Here is a 23479-nt window from a genome sequence, read left to right as displayed (position 1 = left end):
TCTCACCCACTCCTCCTTCACCTCACCCCCCCCTCCTCCTCACCCCCTCCTCCTCCACCTCACCCCCTCCTCCTCCCCACCACCTCACCCCCTCCTCCTCCACCACCTCACCCCCCTCCTCCTCCACCACCTCACCCCCTCCTCCTCCACCACCTCACCCCTCCTCCTCCACCACTCACCCCCTCCTCACCACCACCTCACCCCTCCTCCACCACCACCTCACCCCCTCCTCCACCACCACCTCACCCCCTCCTCCTCCACCACCTCACCCCCTCCTCCTCCACCACCTCACCCCCTCCTCCTCCACCTCACCCCTCTCTCCACCACCTCACCCCCGCCTCCTCACCTCACCCCCCCCTCCTCTCACCTCCTCCACCTCACCCCACCACCTCCTCCACCTCACCCCCCCTCCTCCACCTCCCCCCTCCTCCACCTCACACCCTCTCTCACCCCTCCTCCACACCCCTCCTCCACCACCATCTCACCCCACCTCCTCACCACCTCTCCCCCTCCTCCTCCACCTCCTCACCCCCCCCCTCCTCCTCCCCCTCCTTCTCCACCTCCTCCACCTCACCCCCCTCTTCCACCTCACCCCACCCTCCTCCACCTCCACCTCCACCCTCCTCCACCTCCACCCCTCATCCTCCACCCCCTCCTCCTCCACCTCACCCCTCGTCCACCACCTCACCCCCTCCTCCACCACTTCTCCCCCTCCTCCTCCACCACTTCTCCCCCTCCTCCTCCACCACTTCTCCCCCTCCTCCTCCACCATCTCACCCCCTCCACCTCCACCATCTCACCCCCTCCACCTCCACCATCTCACCCCCTCCTCCTCCACCATCTCACCCCCCTCCTCCTCCACCATCTCACCCCCTCCTCCTCCACCATCTCACCCCCTCCTCCTCCTCCACCATCTCACCCCCTCCTCTCCTCCACCATCTCACCCCCTCCTCCTCCTCCACCCATCTCACCCCCCTCCTCCTCCTCCACCATCTCACCCCCCTCCTCCTCCTCCACCATCTCACCCCCTCCTCCTCCCTCCACCATCTCACCCCCTCCTCCTCCTCCACCATCTCACCCCCTCCTCCTCCTCCACCATCTCACCCCCTCCTTCACCTCACCCCCCTCCTCCTCCTCACCCCCTCTCCCTCTCCACCTCAACCGCCCTCCTCCTCTCCTCCTCACCCCCCCTCCTCTTCCTCCTCACCCCTCCTCCTCCACCTCACCCCCCTCCTCCTCCTCCTCACCCCCCCCTCCTCCTCCTCCTCCTCCTCACCCCCCCTCCTCCTCACCTCCTCCTCCTCCTCCTCACCCCCTCCTCCTCCTCCTCACCCCTCTCATTCTCACCCTTTCCCCTCTCCTCCTCCTCCTTACACCTTTTCCCCTATTCTCTCCCTTTCTCCCCTTCCCCCTTGACCCACCCTCTTGATCCCTACACTCTTGACCCGCCCCTCTCCCCATTTCCCTTTTCCTTCCTTCCCATTCCCTCTCCCCTTCCCCTTTCCCCCCTTCCCATTCCCCTCTTCCCATTCCCTTTTCAATTTTATACTATCCTTACTTTCTTAGTTAGCTACGGATAGTGCATCCTTCTCACAGAGTCTTTCTTTCTCAATGGAATATATGTTTGTTGTGAATTGTGAAATATCCCCTGAAATGTCTGTCGCTGCTTCTCTACTGTCGTACCTTTTAACCTATTTTCCCAGTCCACTTTAGTTAACTCTGTCTTCATAACCTCGTAATTGCCTTTATTTAAGTCTAAGACACTAGCCTTAGACCCACGTTTCTCAACCTCAAACTGAATGTGAAATTCTGTCATATTATGATCACTCTTGCCTAGAGGCTCCTTTTACGATGAGGTCTTTAATTAATCCTATCTCATTGTACAATACCAGGTCTAAAATAACCTGCTCCCTGGTTGACTCTAGAACGTACTGCTCTAAGAAATTATCTTGCATACACTCTATGAACCTATCTTCCAGGCTTCCGTGTGTGGCCCATTTCCTGCACCTCTACCTTCATCCCTTCCCCTCCCTCCCAGAACCGCGACAGGATTCCCCTTGTCCTCACTTTCCACCCCACCAGCCTCCAGATCCAAAGGATCACAGATTCATAGAGTTATACAGCACAGAAACAGGTATTTCGGCCCATCATGTCTGTGCTGGCCATCCAGCACCCAACTGTTCTAATCCCATTTTCCAGCAATTGGGCCCATATCCTTGACGTTTTCTATGACGTTTCAAGTGCTCATCTAAATACTTCTTAAATGTTGAAGGTTCCTGCCTCTACCACCCCTTCAGGCAGTGCGTTCAGATTCCAACCACCCTCTGGGTGAAATTTTTTTTCCCTCAAACCTCCTGCCCCTTACCTTAAATCTATGCCCCCTGGTTATTGACCCCTCCACGAAGGGAAAAAGTTTCTTCCTATCTAACCTATCAATGCCCCTCATAATTTTGTATACCTCAATCAGGTCCCCTCTCAGCCTTCTCTGCTCGAAGGAAAACAACCCAGCCTTTTCAGCCTCTCTTCATAGCTGAAATGCTCCAGCCCAGGCAACATCCTGGTGAATCTCCTCTGCACCCTCTCCAGTGTAATCACATCCTTCCTATAGTGTGGTGACCAGAACTGTACACAGTACTCCAGCTGTGGCCTAACTAGTGTTTTATACAGCTCCATCATAACCTCCCTGCTCTTATATTCTATGCCTCGGCTAATAAAGGCAAATATCCCATATGCCTTCCTAACCACCTTATCTACCTGTGCTGCTGCCTTCAGTGATCTATGGACAAGTACACCAAGGTCCCTCTGATCCTCTGTACTTCCTAGGGTCATACCATCCATTGTATATTCCCTTGCCTTGTTAGTCCTCCCAAAATGCATCACCTCACACTTCTCAGGATTAAATTCCATTTGCCACTGCTCTGCCCATCTTACCAGCCCAGCTATATCGTCCTGTAATCTAAGGCTTTCCTCCTCACTATTTACAACACCACCAATTTTTGTGATCATCCTCCGCCATTTCTGCCACCTCCAGCGTGATGCCACTACCAAACGCATCTTCCCCTCCCTTCCCTTGTCAGCATTCCGAAGGGATCATTCCCTCCATGACACCCTGGTCCACTCCTCCATTACCCCCACCACCTCGTCCCCTTCCCATGGCACCTTCCCCTGCAATCGCAGGAGGTGTAATATCTGCCCATTTACCTCCTCTCTCCGCACTATCCCAGGCCCCAAACACTCCTTTCAGGTGAAGCAGCGATTTACTTGTACTTCTTTCAATGTAGTATACTGTATTCGCTGCTCACAGTGTGGTCTCCTCTACATTGGGGAGACCAAGCGCAGACTGGGTGACCACTTTGCGGAACTGCTCCGCTCAGTCCGCAAGCAGGACCCTGAGCTTCCGGTTGCTTGCCATTTCAACACTCTCCCTGCTCTCATGCTCACATCTCTGTCCTGGGATTGCTGCAGTGTTCCAGTGAACATCAACGCAAGCTCGAGGAACAGCATCTCATCTACCGATTAGGCACACTACAGCCTGCCGGACTGAACATTGAGTTCAATAATTTCAGAGCATGACAGCCCCCCATTTTACTTTTATTTTTAGTTATTTTTTCTTTTTTTCTTTTTTATTTGGTTATTTTATTTTAGGTTTTTTAGTATGTTTAGTTTGATTCTACTGTGTCTACCCACTGTTTCTATTTAAGAATTTTTTTTTTAATGTTTGTGCTTGGAGTGCTTTGTGCTTTACAGTCTATTAACACCCTCTCTGTACTAATACTTTGACTTTCACCACACTATTAACATACCGTTTGCCTTTGTTCCATGACCTTCTGGTCAGTTATTCTCTGTGACCTTGTCCTATCAACACCTCTTTTGTTACCTCTTGCCCCACCCCCGCTTAAAACCTTTTACATTTCTAACCTTTGCCAGTTCTGATGAAGGGTCACTGACCTGAAACGTTAACTCTGCTTCTCTCTCCACAGATGCTGCCAGACCTGCTGAGTATTTCCAGCGTTTCTTGTTTTTATTCCTGGCTGCCTTTGCCAATTTGAATTGTCCAATCTGTATGAAGATTAAAATCGCCAGCAGTTATTGCAAGCTCCCATTATTTCTTCATGTCTGCTCTGTCCTACAGTCTAGCTACTGTTAGACAACCTATAAACTATCCCCACAGGTGATTTCTTTCCCTTGCTATTCCTTATCTCCATTAGAACTGATTCTCCATCTTGCGTTTCTGAACCAAGGTCATCTCTCACTTCTGTACTCATCTCATCCTTTCTGAACAGTGTTGGAGGAAGATAGTGTGCACATCCTTGTCATAGGCTGCAGACAGGTTGAGAAGCGCAAGGAGAGAAAGTTTACCTTTGTCACAGGCACTTAGGATGTCATTTGTGACTTTGATCAGCGCAGGGGTGGAAACTGATAGGAGGGAATCAAACATGGGAGTTCAGGGAAAAGTAAGGGTGGAGATGGGACGGTAGTTTGCAAGGAAGGTGTGGTCAAGTGTCTGTTTCTGTGAGAAGAGAGGTGATAACAGCAGATTGTAAGGAGAGCGGGACAGAACCTGATAAAAGAATCATTTTATATTATCAGCTAGGAGCCGATATCATGGGGAACGACTGAACCAGATCTCCATCATATCCGTTCATGTCTGTGTCCCTTGAACTCAAGGGAGTGGAGATGGAGACATCCCCAAAAGTTACGGCCAAAAAAAAAACAACCCTTGACCCTGCCATCTTGGTGAACTCCGTTCCATCTCCAACCAACCATTACTCTCCAAAGTCCTTGAACCTGTTGTCACCTCCCAAACATTCCATTGAGCAAAAAAAGTCTCTACATGAAGGATGAGCCATCTTTTTTTTCATTCAATCATGGGATGTGGGTGTCACTGGCCAGGCCAGCATTTATTGCCCATCCCTAATTACCCTTGAGAAGGTGGTGGTGAGCTGCCTTCTTGAACCGCTGCAGTCCATGTGGGGTAGGTAGACCCACAGTGCTGTTAGGAAGGAGGTGAGTTACTCACCGCAGGATTCCTACCCTCTGACCTGCTCTTGTAATTATATGGCTACTCCAGTTCAGTTTTTGGTTAATGGTAATCCCCAGGATGTTGTTAATGGGGAATTCAGCGATCGTAATGCCATTTCAGTGTCAGAGGAGTTGCAAATGAATTAGGATTAGGAGTAGGCCACTCGGCCCCTCGAGCCTGCTCCGCCATTCAATAAGTTCATGACTGAACTGATTACTCCACATTTCCACCTACCCCTGATAACCTTTCACCCCCTTTCTTATCAAGAATCTATCTACCTCTGCCTTAAAAATATTCAAAGACTCTGCTTCCACTGCCTTTTGAGGAAGAGAATTCCAAAGACTCTCAACCCTCAGAGAAAACATTTCTCCTCATCTCTGTCTTAAATGGGCGACCCCTTATTTTTAAACAGTGACCCCTAGTTCTAGATTCTCCCACAAGGGGAAACATCCTTTCCACATCCACCCTGTCAAGATCCCTCAGGATCTTATATGTTTCAATCAAGTCACCTCTTACTCTTCTGAATTCCAGTGGATACAAGCCTAGCCTGTCCAATCTTTCCTCGTATGACAACCCACCTAGTCCAGATATTAGTCTAGTAAACCTTCTCTGTACTGCCTCCAAAGCATTTACATCCTTCCTTAAATAATGAGACCAGTACTGTACACAGTACTCCAGATGTGGTCTCACCAATACCCTGTATAACCTCCCTACTTTTGTATTCAATTCCCCTTGCGATAAACGATAACTTTCTATTCACTTTCCTAATTACATGCTGTACCTGCGTACTAACATTTTGTGATTCATGTACTAGGACACCCAGATCCCTCTACATCTCAGAGCTCTGCAATCTCTCACCATTTAGATAATATGCTTCTTTGTTACATCATGTCATTCATATTGAGTATAAATAGCTGAGGCCCCAGCACTGATCCTTGCGTCAGTCTACTAGTTACAGACTGCCAACTTGAAAATGCCCTGTTTCTCCCTATTCTCTACTTCCTGTCGGTTAACCAATCCTCTATCTATGCTATTATATTACCCCCAACTTGTGTATTAACCTTTTGTGAGGCATCTTATCGAATGCCTTTTCGGAAATTCAGGTATATGACATCACTTCTGATGAAAGGTCACTGACCTGAAACACTAACTTTGTTTCTCTCTTGACAGATGCTACCAAACCTGCTGAGTATTTCCAGTAGTTTCTGTTTTTATTTCAGATTTCCAGCATCTGCAGTATTTTGCTTTTATTATACTACATCTACTGGCTCCCCTTGATCCACCCTGTTTGTTACACCGTTAAAAAACTCTAATAAATTTGTTAAACACTATTTCCTCTTTCTAAAGCCATGCTGACTTTGTCAAATCAGACGATGATTTTCTAAGTGCACTGTTAAGACTTCCTGAATAATAGATTCCAGCAATTTCCTGGTGACTGATGTCAGACTAACGGGACTGTTTTCTCTCTTCCTCCTTTCTTCAATAGTGGAAGTACTTCCAAACCATTGGGATGGTTCTAGAATCTTGGGAATTGTGGAAAAACATAACCAGTGCATCCACTATTTCTGCAGCTACCCCTTTTAGAAGCCAAAGATATCGACCATCAGCCTCCGTGGATTTGTCGGATTTTAGTCCCTTAAGTTACTGCAATATTTTTTCTCTGCTGATACTATTTCCCTCAACTTCCTCACTCTTGTTTACCCTCTGTTTCTGGAATGTAATTAATGTCGCCCACTCCGAAGACAGACATGTAATATTTGTTCAATGTCTGGACTATTTTCTCATTACCCATGATAATTTCTCCTGTCTCTGCCTCTAAGGGACCAATGTTAGCGACTCTCCTTTTTATATACTTTTAAAAACTCTTACAATCTGTGTTTATATTCCCAGCTACTTCACTCTCATTCTGTTCATTCCCTTTTTTTTATCAACTTTTTGGTGGCCTTTTGTTGGTTTCTAAAACACTCCCAGTCCTCAGGCTTGCGACTATTCTTTACAGCAATGTAAGCCTCTTCTTTTAATCGAATACTATCTTTAACTTCCTGAGTAAACCACGGGTGGATCTTTCTTGCTGATCTTATAATCTATACTAATGACTTGGATGAGACACCGAATGTATTGATACCACATTTGCTGACAATACAAGGAGAGGTTTTTTTATTCATTCATGGGATGTGGGTGTCACTGGCCAGGCCAGCATTTATTGCCCATCCCTAATTAACCTTGAGAAGGTGGTGGTGAGCTGCCTTCTTGAACCACTGCAGTCCATGTGGTGTAGGTACACCCACAGTGCTGTTAGGAAGGGAGTTCCAGGATTTTGACACAGCGACAGTGAAGGAACGGTGATATAGTTCCAAGTCAGGATGGTGTGTGACTTGGACGGGAACTTGCAGGTGGTTGTGTTCCCATGTATTTGCTGCCCTTGTCCTTCTAGTCGGTAGAGGTCACGGGTTTGGAAGGTGCTGTCTAAGGAGCCTTGGTGCATTGCTGCAGTGCATCTTGTAGATGGTACACACTGCTGTCACTGTGTGTCGGTGGTGGAGGGAGTGAATGTTAGTGGATGGGGTGTCAATCAAGCGGGCTGCTTTGTCCTGGATGGTGTCGAGCTTCTTGAGTGTTGTTGGAGCTGCACCCATCCAGGCAAGTGGAGAGTATTCCATCACACTCCTGACTTGTGCCTTGTAGATGGTGGACAGGCTTTGGGGAGACAGGAGGTGAGTTACTCGCCTCAGGATTTCTAGCCTCTGACCTGCTCTTGTAGCCATGGTATTTATATGGCTACTCCAGTTCAGTTTCTGGTCAATGGTAACCCCTAGGATGTTGATAGTGGGGGATTCAGCGATGGTAAGGCCGTTGAATGTCAAGTGGAGATGGTTAGATTCTCTCTTGTTGGAGGTGGTCATTGCCTGGCACTTGTGTGGTGTGAATGTTCCTTGCCACTTATCAGCCCAAGCCTGGATATTGTCCAGGTCTTGCTGCATTTCCACACGGACTGTTTCAGTATCTGAGGAGTCACGAATGGTGCTGAACATTGTGTAATCATCAGCGAACATCCCCACTTCTGACCTTATGATTGAAGGAAGGTCATTGATGAAGCAGCTAAAGATGGTTGGGCCTAGGACACTACCCTGAGGAACTCCTGCAGTGATGTCCTGGAGCTCAGATGATTGACCTCCAACAACCACAACCATCTTCCTTTGTGCTCGGTATGACTCCAACCAGCGGAGAGTTTTCCCCCTGATTCCCATTGACCTCAGTTTTGCTAGGGCTCCTTGATGCCATACTCTGTCAAATGCTGCCTTGATGTCAAGGGCAGTCACTCTCACCTCACCTCTTGAGTTCAGCTCTTTTGTCCATGTTTGAACCAAGGCTGTAATGAGGTCAGGAGCTGAGTGGCCCTGGTGGAACCCAAACTGAGCGTCACTGAGCAGGTTATTGCTAAGCAAGTGCTGCCTGATGGCACTGTTGATGACACCTTCCATCACTTTACTGATGATTGAGAGTAAATTGATGGGGGTAATTGGCCGGGTTGGACTTGTCCTGCTTTTTGTGTACAGGACAAACCTGGGCAATTTTCCACATTGCAGGGTAGATGCCAGTGTTGTAGCTGGACTGGAACAGCTTGGCTAGGGGCGTGGCAAGTTCTGGAGCACAGGTCTTCAGTACTATTGCCGGAATATTGTCAGAGCCCGTGGCTTTTGCAGTATCCAGTGCCTTCAGTCGTTTCTTGATATCATGCGGAGTGAATCGAATTGACTGAAGTCTGGCATCTGTATTGCTGGGAACTTCAGGAGGAGGCCGAGATGGATCATCAACTCGGCACTTCTACCTGAAGATTGTTGCAAATGCTTCAGCCTTATCTTTCACACTGATGTGCTGGGCTTCCCCATCATTGAGGATGGGGATATTTGTGGAGCCACCTCCTCCAGTTAGTTGTTTAATTGTCCACCACCATTCATGGCTGGATGTGGCAAGACTGCAGAGCTTAGATCTGATCCGTTGGTTATGGGATCGCTTAGCTCTGTCTATTACATGCTGCTGATGCAGTTTGGCACGCAGATAGTCCTGTGTTCTCCTCCTGAGCCATCGGGTGGAGGCTCAGCCGCTCGTACCGAGGGCGGAGCCCCCGAGCTCCTAGATACCCCTTCCCAGCTCCCCCTTCGCACTCCCCTCCCCCTCCCCTGCACCCCCTCCCCCTCGCACCCCCTTCCCGCCACCCCCTCCCCCCACACCCCTCCCCCTCGCATCCCCTCCCCCCCACCTCCTCCCACCGGCATCCAGCTACCCCTGTGTAGGGGCCCTAACAACCCCACTGCCTTGTGGGTGTCTCGGGAGAGACCAAGGCTAAGGGAGTAAACCCTGACAGAAAATCTGGAGCAGAACCCCGAAGCTGGTCATGTGTCACCTTTGGCATGTTTCCGGCAGTTCCTGCAACCACACCGGTGCCAAACGTCATGCTCTGCACTCCTTTGGACCCCACCAGGAAGGCCGAGAGGGCGGTTTTTACGACTGGGCAACTCTCAACCTCCATAAATCCGCCCAGGCATGCACCATGGAGAGGTCACTCCACAGTTGCCTCACAGCGACTGACACAACACGGAAGGCAGCAGTTACAGGTTATAAGTCCAGCTCAATTGGCGTAGAGATTGGGCACCACGGGTGGCCTTTGTCAGTGGGAGAGGTCATTGCACCTCACTGGACAGCTACTGCCCACCTCAAACCGGGCAGCCCCTGGTCAATAAGGTTCTGTCCTGCCACAGTCTACCTGCTTCAATTGGTGCTTGGAGCTCAGGGTCATTGCCCGAAAGGTGGACTGCAACACCGCACCAAACAGCACAACCAAAAAAGGAAAGAAGGTACCAGCCCTTCGCTTTGCAAGTTGGAACGTCAGAACTATGTGTCCTGGCCTGTCGGAAGACCTTACACAAATCAACGATTCTCGGAAGACCGCCATCATTAACAACAAGCTCAGTAGACTCAATGTAGACATTGCAGCACTTCAGGAGACTCACCTTCCCGCGAGTGGATCTCTAGCAGAGCAAGACTACACCTTCTTCTGGAAGGGCAGGGATCCTGAAGAACCAAGACAGCATGGAGTGGGCTTCGCCATCAGAAACTCCTTGCTCAGCATGATAGAGCCTCCCTCAAATGGCTCGGAACGCATACTGTCCATCCGACTGCTCACCACCTCTGGTCCAGTACACCTTCTCAGCATCTATGCTCCAACACTCTGCTCCGCACCTGAAGCTAAAGACCAGTTCTATGAACAACTCCATAACATCATTAGCAGCATCCCCAACACCGAACACCTATTCCTGCTGGGGGACTTTAATGCCAGGGTTGGGGCCGACCATGACTCATGGCCCTCCTGTCTTGGGCGCTATGGCGTTGGAAGGATGAATGAGAATGGACAGAGACTGCTTGAGTTGTGTACCTATCATAACCTCTGCATCACCAACTCGTTCTTTCACACTAAACCCTGTCACCAGGTTTCATGGAGGCACCCAAGATCACGTCGTTGGCACCAGCTAGACCTCATCGTCACAAGGCGAGCCTCCTTAAACAGTGTTCAAATCACACGCAGCTTCCACAGTGCGGACTGTGACACCGACCACTCCCTGGTGTGCAGCAAGGTTAGACTCAGACCAAAGAAGTTGCATCATTCCAAGCAGAAGGGCCACCCGCGCATCAACACGAGCAGAATTTCTCACCCACAGCTGTTACAAAAATTTCTAAATTCACTTGTAACAGCCCTTCAAAACACTCCCACAGGGGATGCTGAGACCAAGTGGGCCCACATCAGAGACGCCATCTATGAGTCAGCTTTGACCACCTATGACAAACGTGCGAAGAGAAATGCAGACTGGTTTCAATCTCATAATGAAGAGTTGGAACCTGTCATAGCCGCTAAGCGCATTGCACTGTTGAACGACAAGAAAGCCCCCAGCGAGTTAACATCCGCAGCACTTAAAGCAGCCAGAAGCACTGCACAAAGAACAGCCAGGTGCTGCGCAAACGACTACTGGCAACTCCTATGCAGTCATATTCAGCTGGCCTCAGACACTGGAAACATCAGAGGAATGTATGATGGCATGAAGAGAGCTCTTGGGCCAACCATCAAGAAGATGGCCCCCCTCAAATCTAAATCAGGGGACATAATCACTGACCAATGCAAGCAAATGGACCGCTGGGTTGAGCACTACCTAGAACTGTACTCCAGGGAGAATGCTGTCACTGAGACTGCCCTCAATGCAGCCCAGCCTCTACCAGTCATGGATGAGCTGGACATACAGCCAACAAAATCGGAACTCAGTGATTCCATTGATTCTCTAGCCAGCGGAAAAGCCCCTGGGAAGGACAGCATTACCCCTGAAATAATCAAGAGTGCCAAGCCTGCTATACTCTCAGCACTACATGAACTGCTTTGCCTGTGCTGGGACGAGGGAGCAGTACCACAGGACATGCGCGATGCCAATATCATCACCCTCTATAAAAACAAAGGTGACCGCGGTGACTGCAACAACTACCGTGGAATCTCCTTGCTCAGCATTGTGGGGAAAGTCTTTGCTCGAGTCGCTCTAAACAGGCTCCAGAAGCTGTCCGAGCGCGTCTACCCTGAGGCACAGTGTGGCTTTCGTGCAGAGAGACCGACCGTTGACATGCTGTTCTCCCTTTGTCAGATACAGGAGAAATGCCGTGAACAACAGATGCCCCTCCACATTGCTTTCATTGATCTCACCAAAACCTTTGACCTCATCAGCAGACGTGGTCTCTTCAGACTACTAGAAAAGATTGGATGTCCACCAAAGCTACTAAGTATCATCACTTCATTCCATGACAATATGAAAGGCACAATTCAACATGGTGGCTCCTCATCAGACCCCTTTCCTATCCTGAGTGGCGTGAAACAGGGCTGTGTTCTCGCACCCACACTTTTTGGGACTTTCTTCTCCCTGCTGCTTTCACATGTGTTCAAGTCCTGAAGAAGGAATTTTCCTCCACACAAGATCAGGGGGCAGGTTGTTCAACCTTGCCCATCTAAGAGCGAAGACCAAAGTACGGAAAGTCCTCATCAGGGAACTCCTCTTTGCTGACGATGCTGCTTTAACATCTCACACTGAAGAGTGCCTGCAGAGTTTCATCGACAGGTTTGCGGCTGCCTGCAATGAATTTGGCCTAACCATCAGCCTCAAGAAAACGAACATCATGGGGCAGGACGTCAGAAATGCTCCATCCATCAGTATTGGCAACCATGCTCTGGAAGTGGTTCAAGAGTTCACCTACCTCGGCTCAACTATCACCAGTAACCTGTCTCTAGATGCAGAAATCAACAAGCGCATGGGAAAGGTTTCCACTGCTATGTCCAGACTGGCCAAGAGAGTGTGGGAAAATGGCGCACTGACACGGAACACAAAAGTCCGAGTGTATCAGGCCTGTGTCCTCAGTACCTTGCTCTAAGGCAGCGAGGCCTGGACAACGTATGTCAGCCAAGAGCAACGTCTCAATTCATTCCATCTTCGCTGCCTCCGGAGAATACTTGGCATCAGGTGGCAGGACCGTATCTCCAACACAGAAGTCCTCGAGGCGGCCAACATCCCCAGCTTATACACACTACTGAGTCAGCGGAGCTTGAGATGGCTTGGCCATGTGAGCCGCATGGAAGATGGTAGGATCCCCAAAGACACATTGTACAGCGAGCTCGTCATTGGTATCAGACCCACCGGCCATCCATGTCTCCACTTTAAAGACGTCTGCAAACGTGACATGAAATCCTGTGACATTGATCACAAGTCGTGGGAGTCAGTTGCCAGCGTTCGCCAGAGCTGGCGGGCAACCATAAAGTCGGGGCTAAAGTGTGGCGAGTCGAAGAGACTTAGCAGTTGGCAGGAAAAAAAACAGAAGCGCAAGGAGAGAGCCAACTGTGTAACAGCCCCGACAAACAAATTTTATCTGTAGCACCTGTGAAAGAGTCTGTCACTCTAGAATTGGCCTTTATAGCCACTCCAGGTGCTGCTCCACAAACCACTGACCACCTCCAGGCGCTTACCCATTGTGTCTCGAGACAAGGAGGCCAAAGAAAAAGTAGTCCTGTGTTGTAGCTTCACCAGGTTGACACCTCATTTTGAGGTATGCCTGGTGCTGCTCCTGGCATGCCCTCCTGCACTCTTCATTGAACCAGGGTTGGTCTCCTGGCTTGATGGTAATGGTAGAGTGGGGGATATGCCGGGCCATGAGGTTACAGATTGTGGTTGAGTACAATTCTGCTGCTGCTGATGGCCCACAGCGCCTCATGGATGCCCAGTTTTGCATTGCTAGATCTGTTCAAAATCTATCCCATTTAGCACGGTGATAGTGCCACACAACACGATGGACGGTATCCTCAATGTGAAGGCGGGATTTCGTCTCCACAAGGACTGTGCGGTGGTAACTCCTACCAATACTATCATGGACAGAAGCATCTGCAGCAGGCAGACTGGTGAGGACGAGGTCAAGTATGTTTTTCCCTCTTGTTGGTTCCTTCACCACCTGCCGCAGACCCAGTCTAGCAGCTATGTCCTTTTGGACTCGTCCAGCTCGGTCAGTAGTGGTACTACCGAGCCACTCTTGGTGATGGACATTGAAGTCCCCCACCCAGAGTACATTCTGTGCCCTTGCTACCCTCCGTGCTTCCTCCAAGTGGTGTTCAACATGGAGGAGTACTGAGTCATCAGCTGAGGGAGGGCGGTAGGTGGTAATCAGTAGGAGGTTACTTTGCCCATGTTTGACCTGATGCCATGAGACTTCATGGGGTCCGGAGTCGATGTTGAGGACTCCCAGGGCAACTCCCTCCCTACTGTATACCACTGTGCCACCACCTCTGCTGGGTCTGACCTGCCGGTGGGACAGGACATACCCGGGGATGGTGTTGGCAGTGACTGGGACATTGTCTGTCAGGTATGATTCCATGACAAGCTTCACAATTTTGACACAAGCCGCAGGAGTTTGCAGGGTCAACAGGGCAGGGTTTGCCAATGTCCAGTGCCAATGTCCAGTGCTCTGTCCGGTTTCATTCATTTTCTTAAACTTTTTCTTAGCGGTTAGTTACAACTGAGTGGTTTGCCAGGCCATTTCAGAGGGCATGTAAGAGTTAACCACATTGCTGTGGGTCTGGAGTCACATGTAGGCCAGACCAGGTAAGGACGGCAGATTTCCTTCCCTAAAGGACGTTAGTGAACCAGATGGGTTTTTACAACAATCGATGATAGTTTCATGGTCACTATTAGATTAGCTTTTAATTCCAGATTTTTTATGAATTGAATTCAGATTTTACCATCTGCTGTGGTGGGATTCGAACCCGTGTCCCCAGAACATTGGCCTGGGTCTCTGGATTACTGGTCCAGTGATATGACCACTACTCCACCAGCTCCCCAGTGGGAAAGCAAGTTGTGAGGATGCAGAGAATCTGCAAAGTGATATAAAGAAACTGAGTGGGCAAAAATGTGGAAAATGGAATATAATGTGGGAAAAATCAAAAAGTAGATTATTATTTAAATGGAGAGAGACTGCAGAATGCTGCGGGACAGAGGGACCTGGGTGTCCTCGTACATCAATCACAAAATGTCAGCATGCAGGTACAGCAAGTAATTAGGAAGGCAAATGAAATATTGGCCTTTATTTCAAGTGGAATGGATTATTAAAGTAGGGAAGTCTTGTTCCAACTGTACAGGGTGTTGGTGAGACCACACCTAGAGTACTGTGTACAGTTTTAGTCTCCTTATTTAAGGAAGGATATAATTGCATTGGAAGCAGATCAGAGAAGGTTCACTGGGCTGATTCCTGGGATGAAGGGTTTGTTTTATGAGGAAAGGTTGAGCAGGTTGGGTCTTTACTCATTGGAGTTGAGAAGAATGAGAGGTGATCTTATTGAAACATATAAGATTCTGAGGAGACTTGACAAGGTAAATACTGAGAGGATGTTTCCGCTCGTGGGGGAGTCTAGAACTGGGGGCACAGTTTCAGAATAAGGGGTCTCCCTTTTAAGACAGAGATGAGGAAGAATTTCTTCTCTCAGAGGGAAGTTAATCTTTGGAATTCTCTTCCCCAGAGAGTAGTGGAGGCTGGGTCACTGAATATATTCAAGGCTGAGTTAGACAGAGTTTTGAACTTTAGTCAAGTCAAGGGTTATGGGCAACCATTGTGAAAAGGTGAGTCATTGTAAGTCCGGTATGGTGTGTTACCTTCCTGATACCAGGATAAGGGACGTCATGGAGGGGGTGCAGAATATTCTGCAGGTGGAAGGAAGTGAACCAGAGGTTGTGGTACAGGTCGGTACTGTTATATGTTGGTTGGGTATGCTGCCACCTTAGTTAGTCTAGCTAGAGAGATTCTTCGTCTGTAGTAGTTAAACATTAATTTTTTTATATTATAACTATTTACACTCCACACTGGCCTGTGTTACTCCTCCAAAAACCACACTGCATCTATTCTGGAGTCTCTCTCACATGTGATCTCTTACAAAATCATGGTCGGAGGTATTTACACACACTCAAGATTAACCCTTTCAGAATCAGGGGGAAAACCCTCCGCTGGTTGGAGTTATCCCAGCACAAAGGAAGATGGTTGTGGTTGTTGGAGGTCAATCATCTGAGCTCCAGGACATCACTGCAGGAGTTCCTCAAGGTAGTGTCCTCGGCCCAACCATCTTCAGCTACTTCATCAATGACCTTCCTTCAATCATAAAGTCAGAAGTGGGGATGTTCGCTGATGATTGCACAATGTTCAGCACCATTCATGACTCCTCAGATACTGAAGCAGTCCGTGTAGAAATGCAGCAAGACCTGGACAATATCCAGGCTAGGAATCCTGCAGCGAGTAACAAAGCAGCCCGCTTGATTGACACCCCATCTACAAACATTCACTCCCTCCACCACCGACACACAGTGGCAGCAGTGTGTACCATCTACAAGATGCACTGCAGCAATGCACCAAGGCTCCTTCGACAGCACCTTCCAAACCCACGACCTCTACCAACTAGAAGGACAAGGGCAGCAAATACATGGGAACACCACCACCTGCAAGTTCCCCTCCAAGTCACACACCAACCTGACTTGGAACTATATCACCGTTCCTTCACAGTCGCTGGGTCAAAATCCTGGAACTCCCTTCCTAACAGCACTGTGGGTGTACCTACCCCACATGGACTGCAGTGGTTCAAGAAGGCAGCTCACCACCACCTTCTCAAGGGTAATTAGGGATGGGCAATAAATGCTGGCCTGGCCAGCAACGCCCACATCCCATGAATGAATAAAAAAAGGTCTTTCAGCTGCTCAATCCTGTTTGCCGGACAGTACTTTCCTACTGATAATGGTCTCACTGCTGTCCCTCCACAGGCTCAATGGATCATACGAGGCCCTGTCTGGGGGCAGTACCACCGAGGGGTTTGAGGACTTCACTGGGGGTGTGGCTGAGATGTACGATCTGTCTAAGGCTCCCCGTGACCTCTACACCATCATCATGAAGGCAGTGGAGAGAGGCTCACTGCTGGGCTGCTCCATTGATGTAAGTAGGGCCCTGGGTAGGGGTGGAGGGAACTCAACACCAGGCTCTAGCCTCTCCGTCTTTGTCACAATCCCCACCCCCGCTCGCTGAACTCCCCCCTCCCCACCACCTCCTCACTTCACTCACCACTCACCTGAGTTCGCTGCCCCCTGCAGCCTCTCAGGTTCCCCACACACCCCATTCTCACAGACCCTGCCCCCTTCCAGGTTGTCACCACCCCTTCTCTCGCGGTCCCCACACTCCCTTGCCATCCTTGCCCCCGCCCCTTCATGGCCCTCGCTTCCTCTTGTGATCCTCACACCCTTTGGGGAATAGCACCCCCCTCGCTATCCTGCCCTCCTTCCTGTCTGTGCCCCTCCTGACCCTGTCATTTTCTGTTCATCACTCACAGGTCCACAGTGGCATAGTGCAATTTTGAGCTGGAGGCGAGATCCACCTTTGACCCCAAGTGTGTGCGCTGGGCAGTGGGAGATCCAGCTCGGCCAGTCTCTGGATCATGTAATGGGTTTGGGAGGAGGTTCTGACTCACTGTCCGTTCTGTTCCAGATCACCAGTGCATTTGACATGGAAGCTGTAACCTTTAAGAAGCTAGTCAAAGGTCATGCCTACTCAGTGACAGGGGTCAAAGAGGTGAGTAGACGATCCTTGCCTCTCAGCTCACTGCCGCCATCGGCTGAGGTTCTCCATGTCTTGGTGAGCTCACCATAGACACCAGTAGACAGGAATATATCAGAGGAAGTTTCGAACTTGTGGATAATGATATGTGTGGAACTGTACCCCAGTGAGAGTCAGTGTGTGTGGAACTGTCCCCCAGTGAGAGTCAGTGTGTGTGGAACTGTCCCCCAGTGAGAGTCAGTGTGTGTGGAACTGTACCCCAGTGAGAGTCAGTGTGTGTGGAACTGTACCCCAGTGAGAGTCAGTGTGTGTGGAACTGTCCCCCAGTGACAGTCAGTGTGTGTGGAACTGTACCCCAGTGAGAGTCAGTGTGTGTGGAACTGTCACCCAGTGAGAGTCAGTGTGTGTGGAACTGTCACCCAGTGAGAGTCAGTGTGTGTGAAACTGTACCCCAGTGAGAGTCAGTGTGTGTGAAACTGTACCCCAGTGAGAGTCAGTGTGTGTGGAACTGTCCCCCAGTGAGAGTCAGTGTGTGTGGAACAAAAACAAGAAATGCTGGATTCACTCAGCAGGTCTGGCAGCATCTGTGGAAAGAGAAGCAGAGTTAACGTTTCGGGTCAGTGACCCTTCTTCGGAACTGACAAATATTAGAAAAGTCACAGATTATAAACAAGTGAGGTGGGGGTTGGGCAAGAGATAACAAAGGAGAAGGTGTAGATTGGACCAGGCCACATAGCTGACCAAAAGGTCACAGAGCAAAGGCAAACAATATGTTAATGGTGTGTTGAAAGACAAAGCATTAGTACAGATTAGGTGTGAATATACTGAATATAGAACATCAGCAAGTGCAAACCTGAAGAAAAACAACCTGAAAAAAACAGTGGGTGAGCAAACTGAACAAACTAAGATGAAATGAAATAAATGCAAAAAATGTAAAAAGGAATGCAAAAAAAAGGAAGAAAAAATAACTAAAAATGACTAAAAATAAAAGTAAAGTGGGGGGCTGTCATGCTCTGAAATTATTGAACTCAATGTTCAGTCCGGCAGGCTGTAGTGTGCCTAATCGGTAGATGAGATGCTGTTCCTCGAGCTTGCGTTGATGTTCACTGGAACACTGCAGCAATCCCAGGACAGAGATGTGAGCAGGGGGGAGTGTTGAAATGGCAAGCAACCGGAAGCTCAGGGTCCTGCTTGCGGACTGAGCGGAGATGTTCCGCAAAGCGGTCACCCAGTCTGCGCTTGGTCTCCCCAATGTAGAGGAGACCACACTGTGAGCAGCGAATACAGTATACTACATTGAAAGAAGTACAAGTAAATCGCTGCTTCACCTGAAAGGAGTGTTTGGGGCCTGGGATAGTGAGGAGAGAGGAGGTAAATGGGCAGGTATTACACCTCCTGCGATTGCAGGGGAAGGTGCCCTGGGACGGGGACGAGGTGGTGGGGGTAATGGAGGAGTGGACCAGGGTGTCGCGGAGGGAACGATCCCTTCGGAATGCTGACAGGGGAAGGGAGGGGAAGATGCGACTGGTAGTGGCATCACGCTGGAGGTGGCGAAAATGGTGGAGGATGATCCTTTGGATATGGAGGCTGGTGGGATGAAAAGTGAGGACAAGGGGAACCCTGTCACGGTTCTGGGAGGGAGGGGAAGGGGTGAGGGTAGAGGTGCGGGGAATGGGTCGGACACGGTTGAGGGCCCTGTCAACCACAGTGGGGGGAAATCCTCGGTTGAGGAAAAAGGAGGTCATATCAGAAGCACCGTCATGGAAGGTAGCATCATCAGAGCAGATGCGTCGGAGACGGAGAAACTGGAAGAATGGAATGGAGTCCTTACAGGAGGTAGGGTGTGAAGAAGTGTAGTCGAGGTAGCTGTGGGAGTCAGTGGGCTTATAATGGATATTGGTAGACAACCTATCCCCAGAGATGGAGACAGAGAAGTCGAGGAAGGGAAGGGAAGTGTCAGAGATGGACTATGTAAAGGTGAGAGAAGGGTGGAAATTGGAAGCAAAGTTGATAAAGTTTTCTAGTTCGGGGAGGGAGCAGGAAACGGCACCGATACAGTCATCAATGTACCGGAAAAAGAGTTGGGAGAGGGGGCCCGAGTAGGACTGGAACAAAGAATGCTCGACATATCCCACAAAAAGACAGGCATAACTAGGACCCATGCGGGTACCCATAGCGACACCTTTTACTTGAAGGAAATGCATGGAGTTGAAGGAGAAGTTGTTCAATGTGAGAACAAGTTCAGCCAGGCGGAGGAGGGTGTTGGTGGATGGGGACTGGTTGGGCCTCTGTTCCAGGAAGAAGCGGAGAGCCCTCAAACCATCCTGGTGGGGGATGGAGGTGTAGAGCGATTGGACGTCCATAGTGAAGAGGAGGCGGTTGGGACCAGGAAACTGGAAATTGTCAAAATGACGTAGGGCGTCAGAAGAGTCACGGATGTAGGTGGGAAGAGACTGGACCAGCAGAGAAAAGATAGAGTCTAGATAGGAAGAAGTAAGTTCAGTTGGGCAGGAGCAGGCTGACACAATGGGTCTGCCGGGACAGTCCCGTTTGCGGATTTTGGGAAGGAGGTAGAAGCGGGCTGTCCGGGGTTGCGGGACTATGAGGTTGGAAGCTGTAGAGGGAAGATCTCCAGAGGAGATGAGGTCAGTGACAGTCCTTTGGACGGTGGCTTGATGTTCGGTGGTGGGGTCATGGTCCAGAGGGAGGTAGGAAGAGGTGTCTGTGAGTTGGCGTTGAGCTTCTGCAAGGTAGAGGTCGGTACGCCATACAACAACAGCACCACCCTTGTCTGCAGGTTTGATGACCATGTCGGGGTTGGACCTGAGAGAACGGAGTGCCTCAAGTTCAGAGGGGGACAGGTTAGAGTGAGTGAGGGGGGCAGAGAAATTGAGATGACCAATGTCTCGCCGACAGTTTTCAATGAAGAGATCAAGAGCGGGTAAGAGGCCAGGGTGAGGGGTCCAGGTAGAGGGAGAATGCTGGAGGCGGGTGAATGGGTCTGCTGGTTGTGGGGAGGACTCCTGGTCAAAGAAGTGAGCCCGGAGGCGGAGGCGACGGAAGAAGAGCTCAACGTCATGCCGAGCGCGAAATTCATTGAGGTGGGGACGTAAGGGGATAAAACTGAGACCTTTGCTGAGTACAGAACGCTCAGCATCAGAGAGGGGGAGGTCAGAGGGTATAGTGAATACACAGCAAGGGGTCAGATCAGAAGGGGTGGGGTCAGAGGGAAGTGAAGCGGAAGGAGGATCTGGAGGGGCATTAGTCCCCATCAGCTGCTGGAGCTTGCGTTCCTTAACACCTGAAAGGAAGAGAAGAAGTTTTTTGTTAATGCATCAGATGAGACGTAAGATGAAATGAAACTGCGGAGTAGAACAGATTTGAGATAAGGTGAGACGGTGCTGCTGGAGAGAGAGGTCCAGTGTGTGCATATGGCGGCGCATAGCACTGAGTGTAGATCTCAGGATGCGGCGAGAGTAGCAGTCCGAGGAACGTTGTATTTCTCGGAGATACCTGTGATCCTGGGTGGTTTCAAAACATGTTGGGTGAAACTGCAGTTGGAATCCACGTGGAATCAGTCGGAGCTGGAGACAGTCACTGAGGAAGGAGATGTGGCTGTGAAAACGAGTTTTGGTAGATACTTTATCAAACACCAGGAGGGAAATAGAAAGCAATGAAGGTGAACAAGGTAAAAGAATCAAACGAAAATCCCGTCGGAGAGAAGAGCAGAACTTCTTTAAGGACTATTTACATACTGCTCTAGAAAACCTCCTGGATGCTCCTTACAAATTCTGCTCCATCTAGACCTCTAACACTAAGTGAATCCCAGTCAATGTTGGGAAAATTAAAATCTCCTATCACCACCACCCTGTTGCTCCTACATCTTTCCATAATCTGTTTACATATTTGTACCTCTATCTCACGCTCGCTGTTGGGAGGCCTGTAGTACAGCCCCAACATTGTTACCGCACCCTTCCTATTTCTGAGTTCTGTCCATATTGCCTCACTGCTCGAGTCCTCCATAGTGCCTTCCTTCAGCACAGCTGTGATATCCTCTTTGACCAGTAATGCAACTCCTCCACCCCTTTTACCTCCCTCTCTATCCCGCCTGAAGCATCGATATCCTGGGATATTTAGTTGCCAATCATGCCCTTCCCTCAACCAAGTCTCAGTAATAGCAATAACATCATACTCCCAGGTACTAATCCAAGCCCTAAGTTCATCTGCCTTACCTATTACACTTCTTGCATTAAAACAAATGCACCTCAGACCACCAGTCCCTTTGAGTTCATCATCTGCTCCCTGCCTGCTCTTTCCCTTAGTCACTCTAACTTCATTATCTAGTTCCTTACAGGCTTTAGTTACTACCTCCTTACTGTCCACTGACCTCCTCATTTGGTTCCCATCCCCCTGCCACATTAGTTTAAACCCTCCCCAACAGCGTTAGCAAAAGCACCCCCAAGGACATTGGTTCCAGTCCGGCCCAGGTGTAGACCGTCCAATTTGTAATCGTCCCACCTCCCCCAGAACCGGTCCCAATGTCCCAAAAATCTGAACCCCTCCCTCCTGCACCATCTCTCAAGCCACGCATTCATCCTGACTATTCTTTCATTTCTACTCTGACTATCACGTGGCACTGGTAGCAATCCGGAGATTACTACCTCTGAGGTCCTACTTTTTAACTTGGCTCCTAACTCCCTAAATTCTGCTTGTAGGACCTCATCCCGTTTTTTACCTATATCATTGGTGCCTATGTGCACAATGACAACTGGCTGTTCACCCTCCCCCTTCAGAATGTTCTGCAGCTGATCTGAGACATCCCTGACCCGTGCACCTGGGAGGCAACATACCATTCGGGAGTCTCGTTTTCGACCACAGAACCGCCTATCTACTCCCCTTACAATCGAATCCCCTATGACTATAGCCCTTCCACTCTTTTTCCCGCCCTTCCGAACAGCAGAGCCAGCCACGGTGCCATGAACCTGGCTACTGCTGCCTTCCCCGGGTGAGCCATCTCCCTCAGCAGTATCCAAAACGGTATACCTGTTGTGGAGGGAGATCACCGCAGGGGACACCTGCGCTGCCTTCCTGCTCTTTCTCTGCCTTTTGGTCACCCATTCCCTTTCTCCCTCAGCAATCCTAATCTGCGGTGTGACCAATTCACTAAACGTGCTATCCACGACCTCCTCAGCATCGCGGATGCTCCAAAGTGAGTCCATCCGCAGCTCCAGAGCCGTCATGTGGTCTAACAAGAGCTGCAGCTGGACACACTTCCTGCACGTGAAGGAGTCAGGGACATCAGCCATGTCCCTGAGCTCCCACATTGAGCAAGAGGAGCATGTCACGGGTCTGAGATCTCCTGCCATTTTTAATCTTAAGCTTAAACTTAGTTAAATGAAAAAGGAACGAAAAGTTTTTAACTAATCACACGATAAAACAAAAAGAGAAATAGAAAAAGCCTTACCTTATCTACACACCACCGAGTCCTTTTTTTTGGTTAGAGGAGGAGGGCGGGTGGGAGACAATACAGGTGTAGTGTCTCGGGTTCAGAAACGGCCCAAATATATAGGGATTTACTTACCCAGCAGCCCCCTGGTCTCCGCCGAAAACAAAAGGAAATTAAGTTTAAGTTGAAACTGAGTATTTTCCTGGTCTGTAAAGTTCAGAATTCTGGTGGCGTTATTGGCATCTCCACCTTAATCTCCTGAACGGAGTCACCTAACCTCTGACCTCGTGAGTCTATTCCTGTTGGATGTTTCTGCCATTCCTCGGGTCTGATTTTCAGTGTCCTTGTGTACCTCACCTTCCCTGTGTGAGATTTAACGGCCGGACGGTTAGTTGGGAATATGTCGGATCCAACGCTGATCTTGGTGTGACCTTTGAACCTCACAGGTGACCTATCGTGGAAGAATGGAGAGGCTGATTCGGATCAGGAACCCGTGGGGTCAAGTGGAGTGGACCGGAGCCTGGAGTGATGAGTGAGCAGCAGAATAATAGTGTCAGCTGGGAGGGAATCTTCTAGAACAGGGAGATGAGCAAGTAGGAGGGAATGTTCTGGAAAAAGCAGAGGAGCAAGTGGGAGGGAATGTTCCGGAACAGCAGAGGAACAGGTGGGAGGAAATATTCTGGAATTGGCAGAGGAGCGTGTTGGAGGGCGTGTTATACAACAGGCGGAGGAGCAAGTGGGAGGGAATGTTCTAGAATTGGCGGAGGCGCAAGTGGGAGAGAATATTCTAGAATTGGCTGAGGAGCGTGTTGGAGGGCGTGTTATACAACAGGCGGAGGAGCAAGTGGGAGGGAATG

The 23479-nt window shown here is 49.7% G+C and overlaps 1 protein-coding gene across 1 annotated transcript in view; it reads left to right on the top strand.

Annotated features, from left to right (window-relative positions):
* The window catches only part of LOC137362157 (calpain-1 catalytic subunit-like), a gene marked incomplete at its 3' end in the record, with an annotated part of 112228 nt that overhangs the window by 66186 nt on the left and 22563 nt on the right, over window positions 1-23479 (top strand). Inside the window, exons 8-10 of the mRNA XM_068026642.1 lie at window positions 16393-16561; window positions 17108-17191; window positions 23069-23154. Coding sequence (XP_067882743.1) covers window positions 16393-16561; window positions 17108-17191; window positions 23069-23154 — 339 coding nt within the window. The remainder of the gene's footprint in view (window positions 1-16392; window positions 16562-17107; window positions 17192-23068; window positions 23155-23479) is intronic.

The sequence above is a fragment of the Heterodontus francisci genome, unplaced genomic scaffold (assembly GCF_036365525.1).
Source record: "Heterodontus francisci isolate sHetFra1 unplaced genomic scaffold, sHetFra1.hap1 HAP1_SCAFFOLD_1044, whole genome shotgun sequence".
Taxonomy (NCBI): Eukaryota; Metazoa; Chordata; class Chondrichthyes; order Heterodontiformes; family Heterodontidae; genus Heterodontus; species Heterodontus francisci.
Note: the sequence above shows the minus strand (reverse complement) of the source record. Positions and strands in the feature narration are given on the sequence as shown.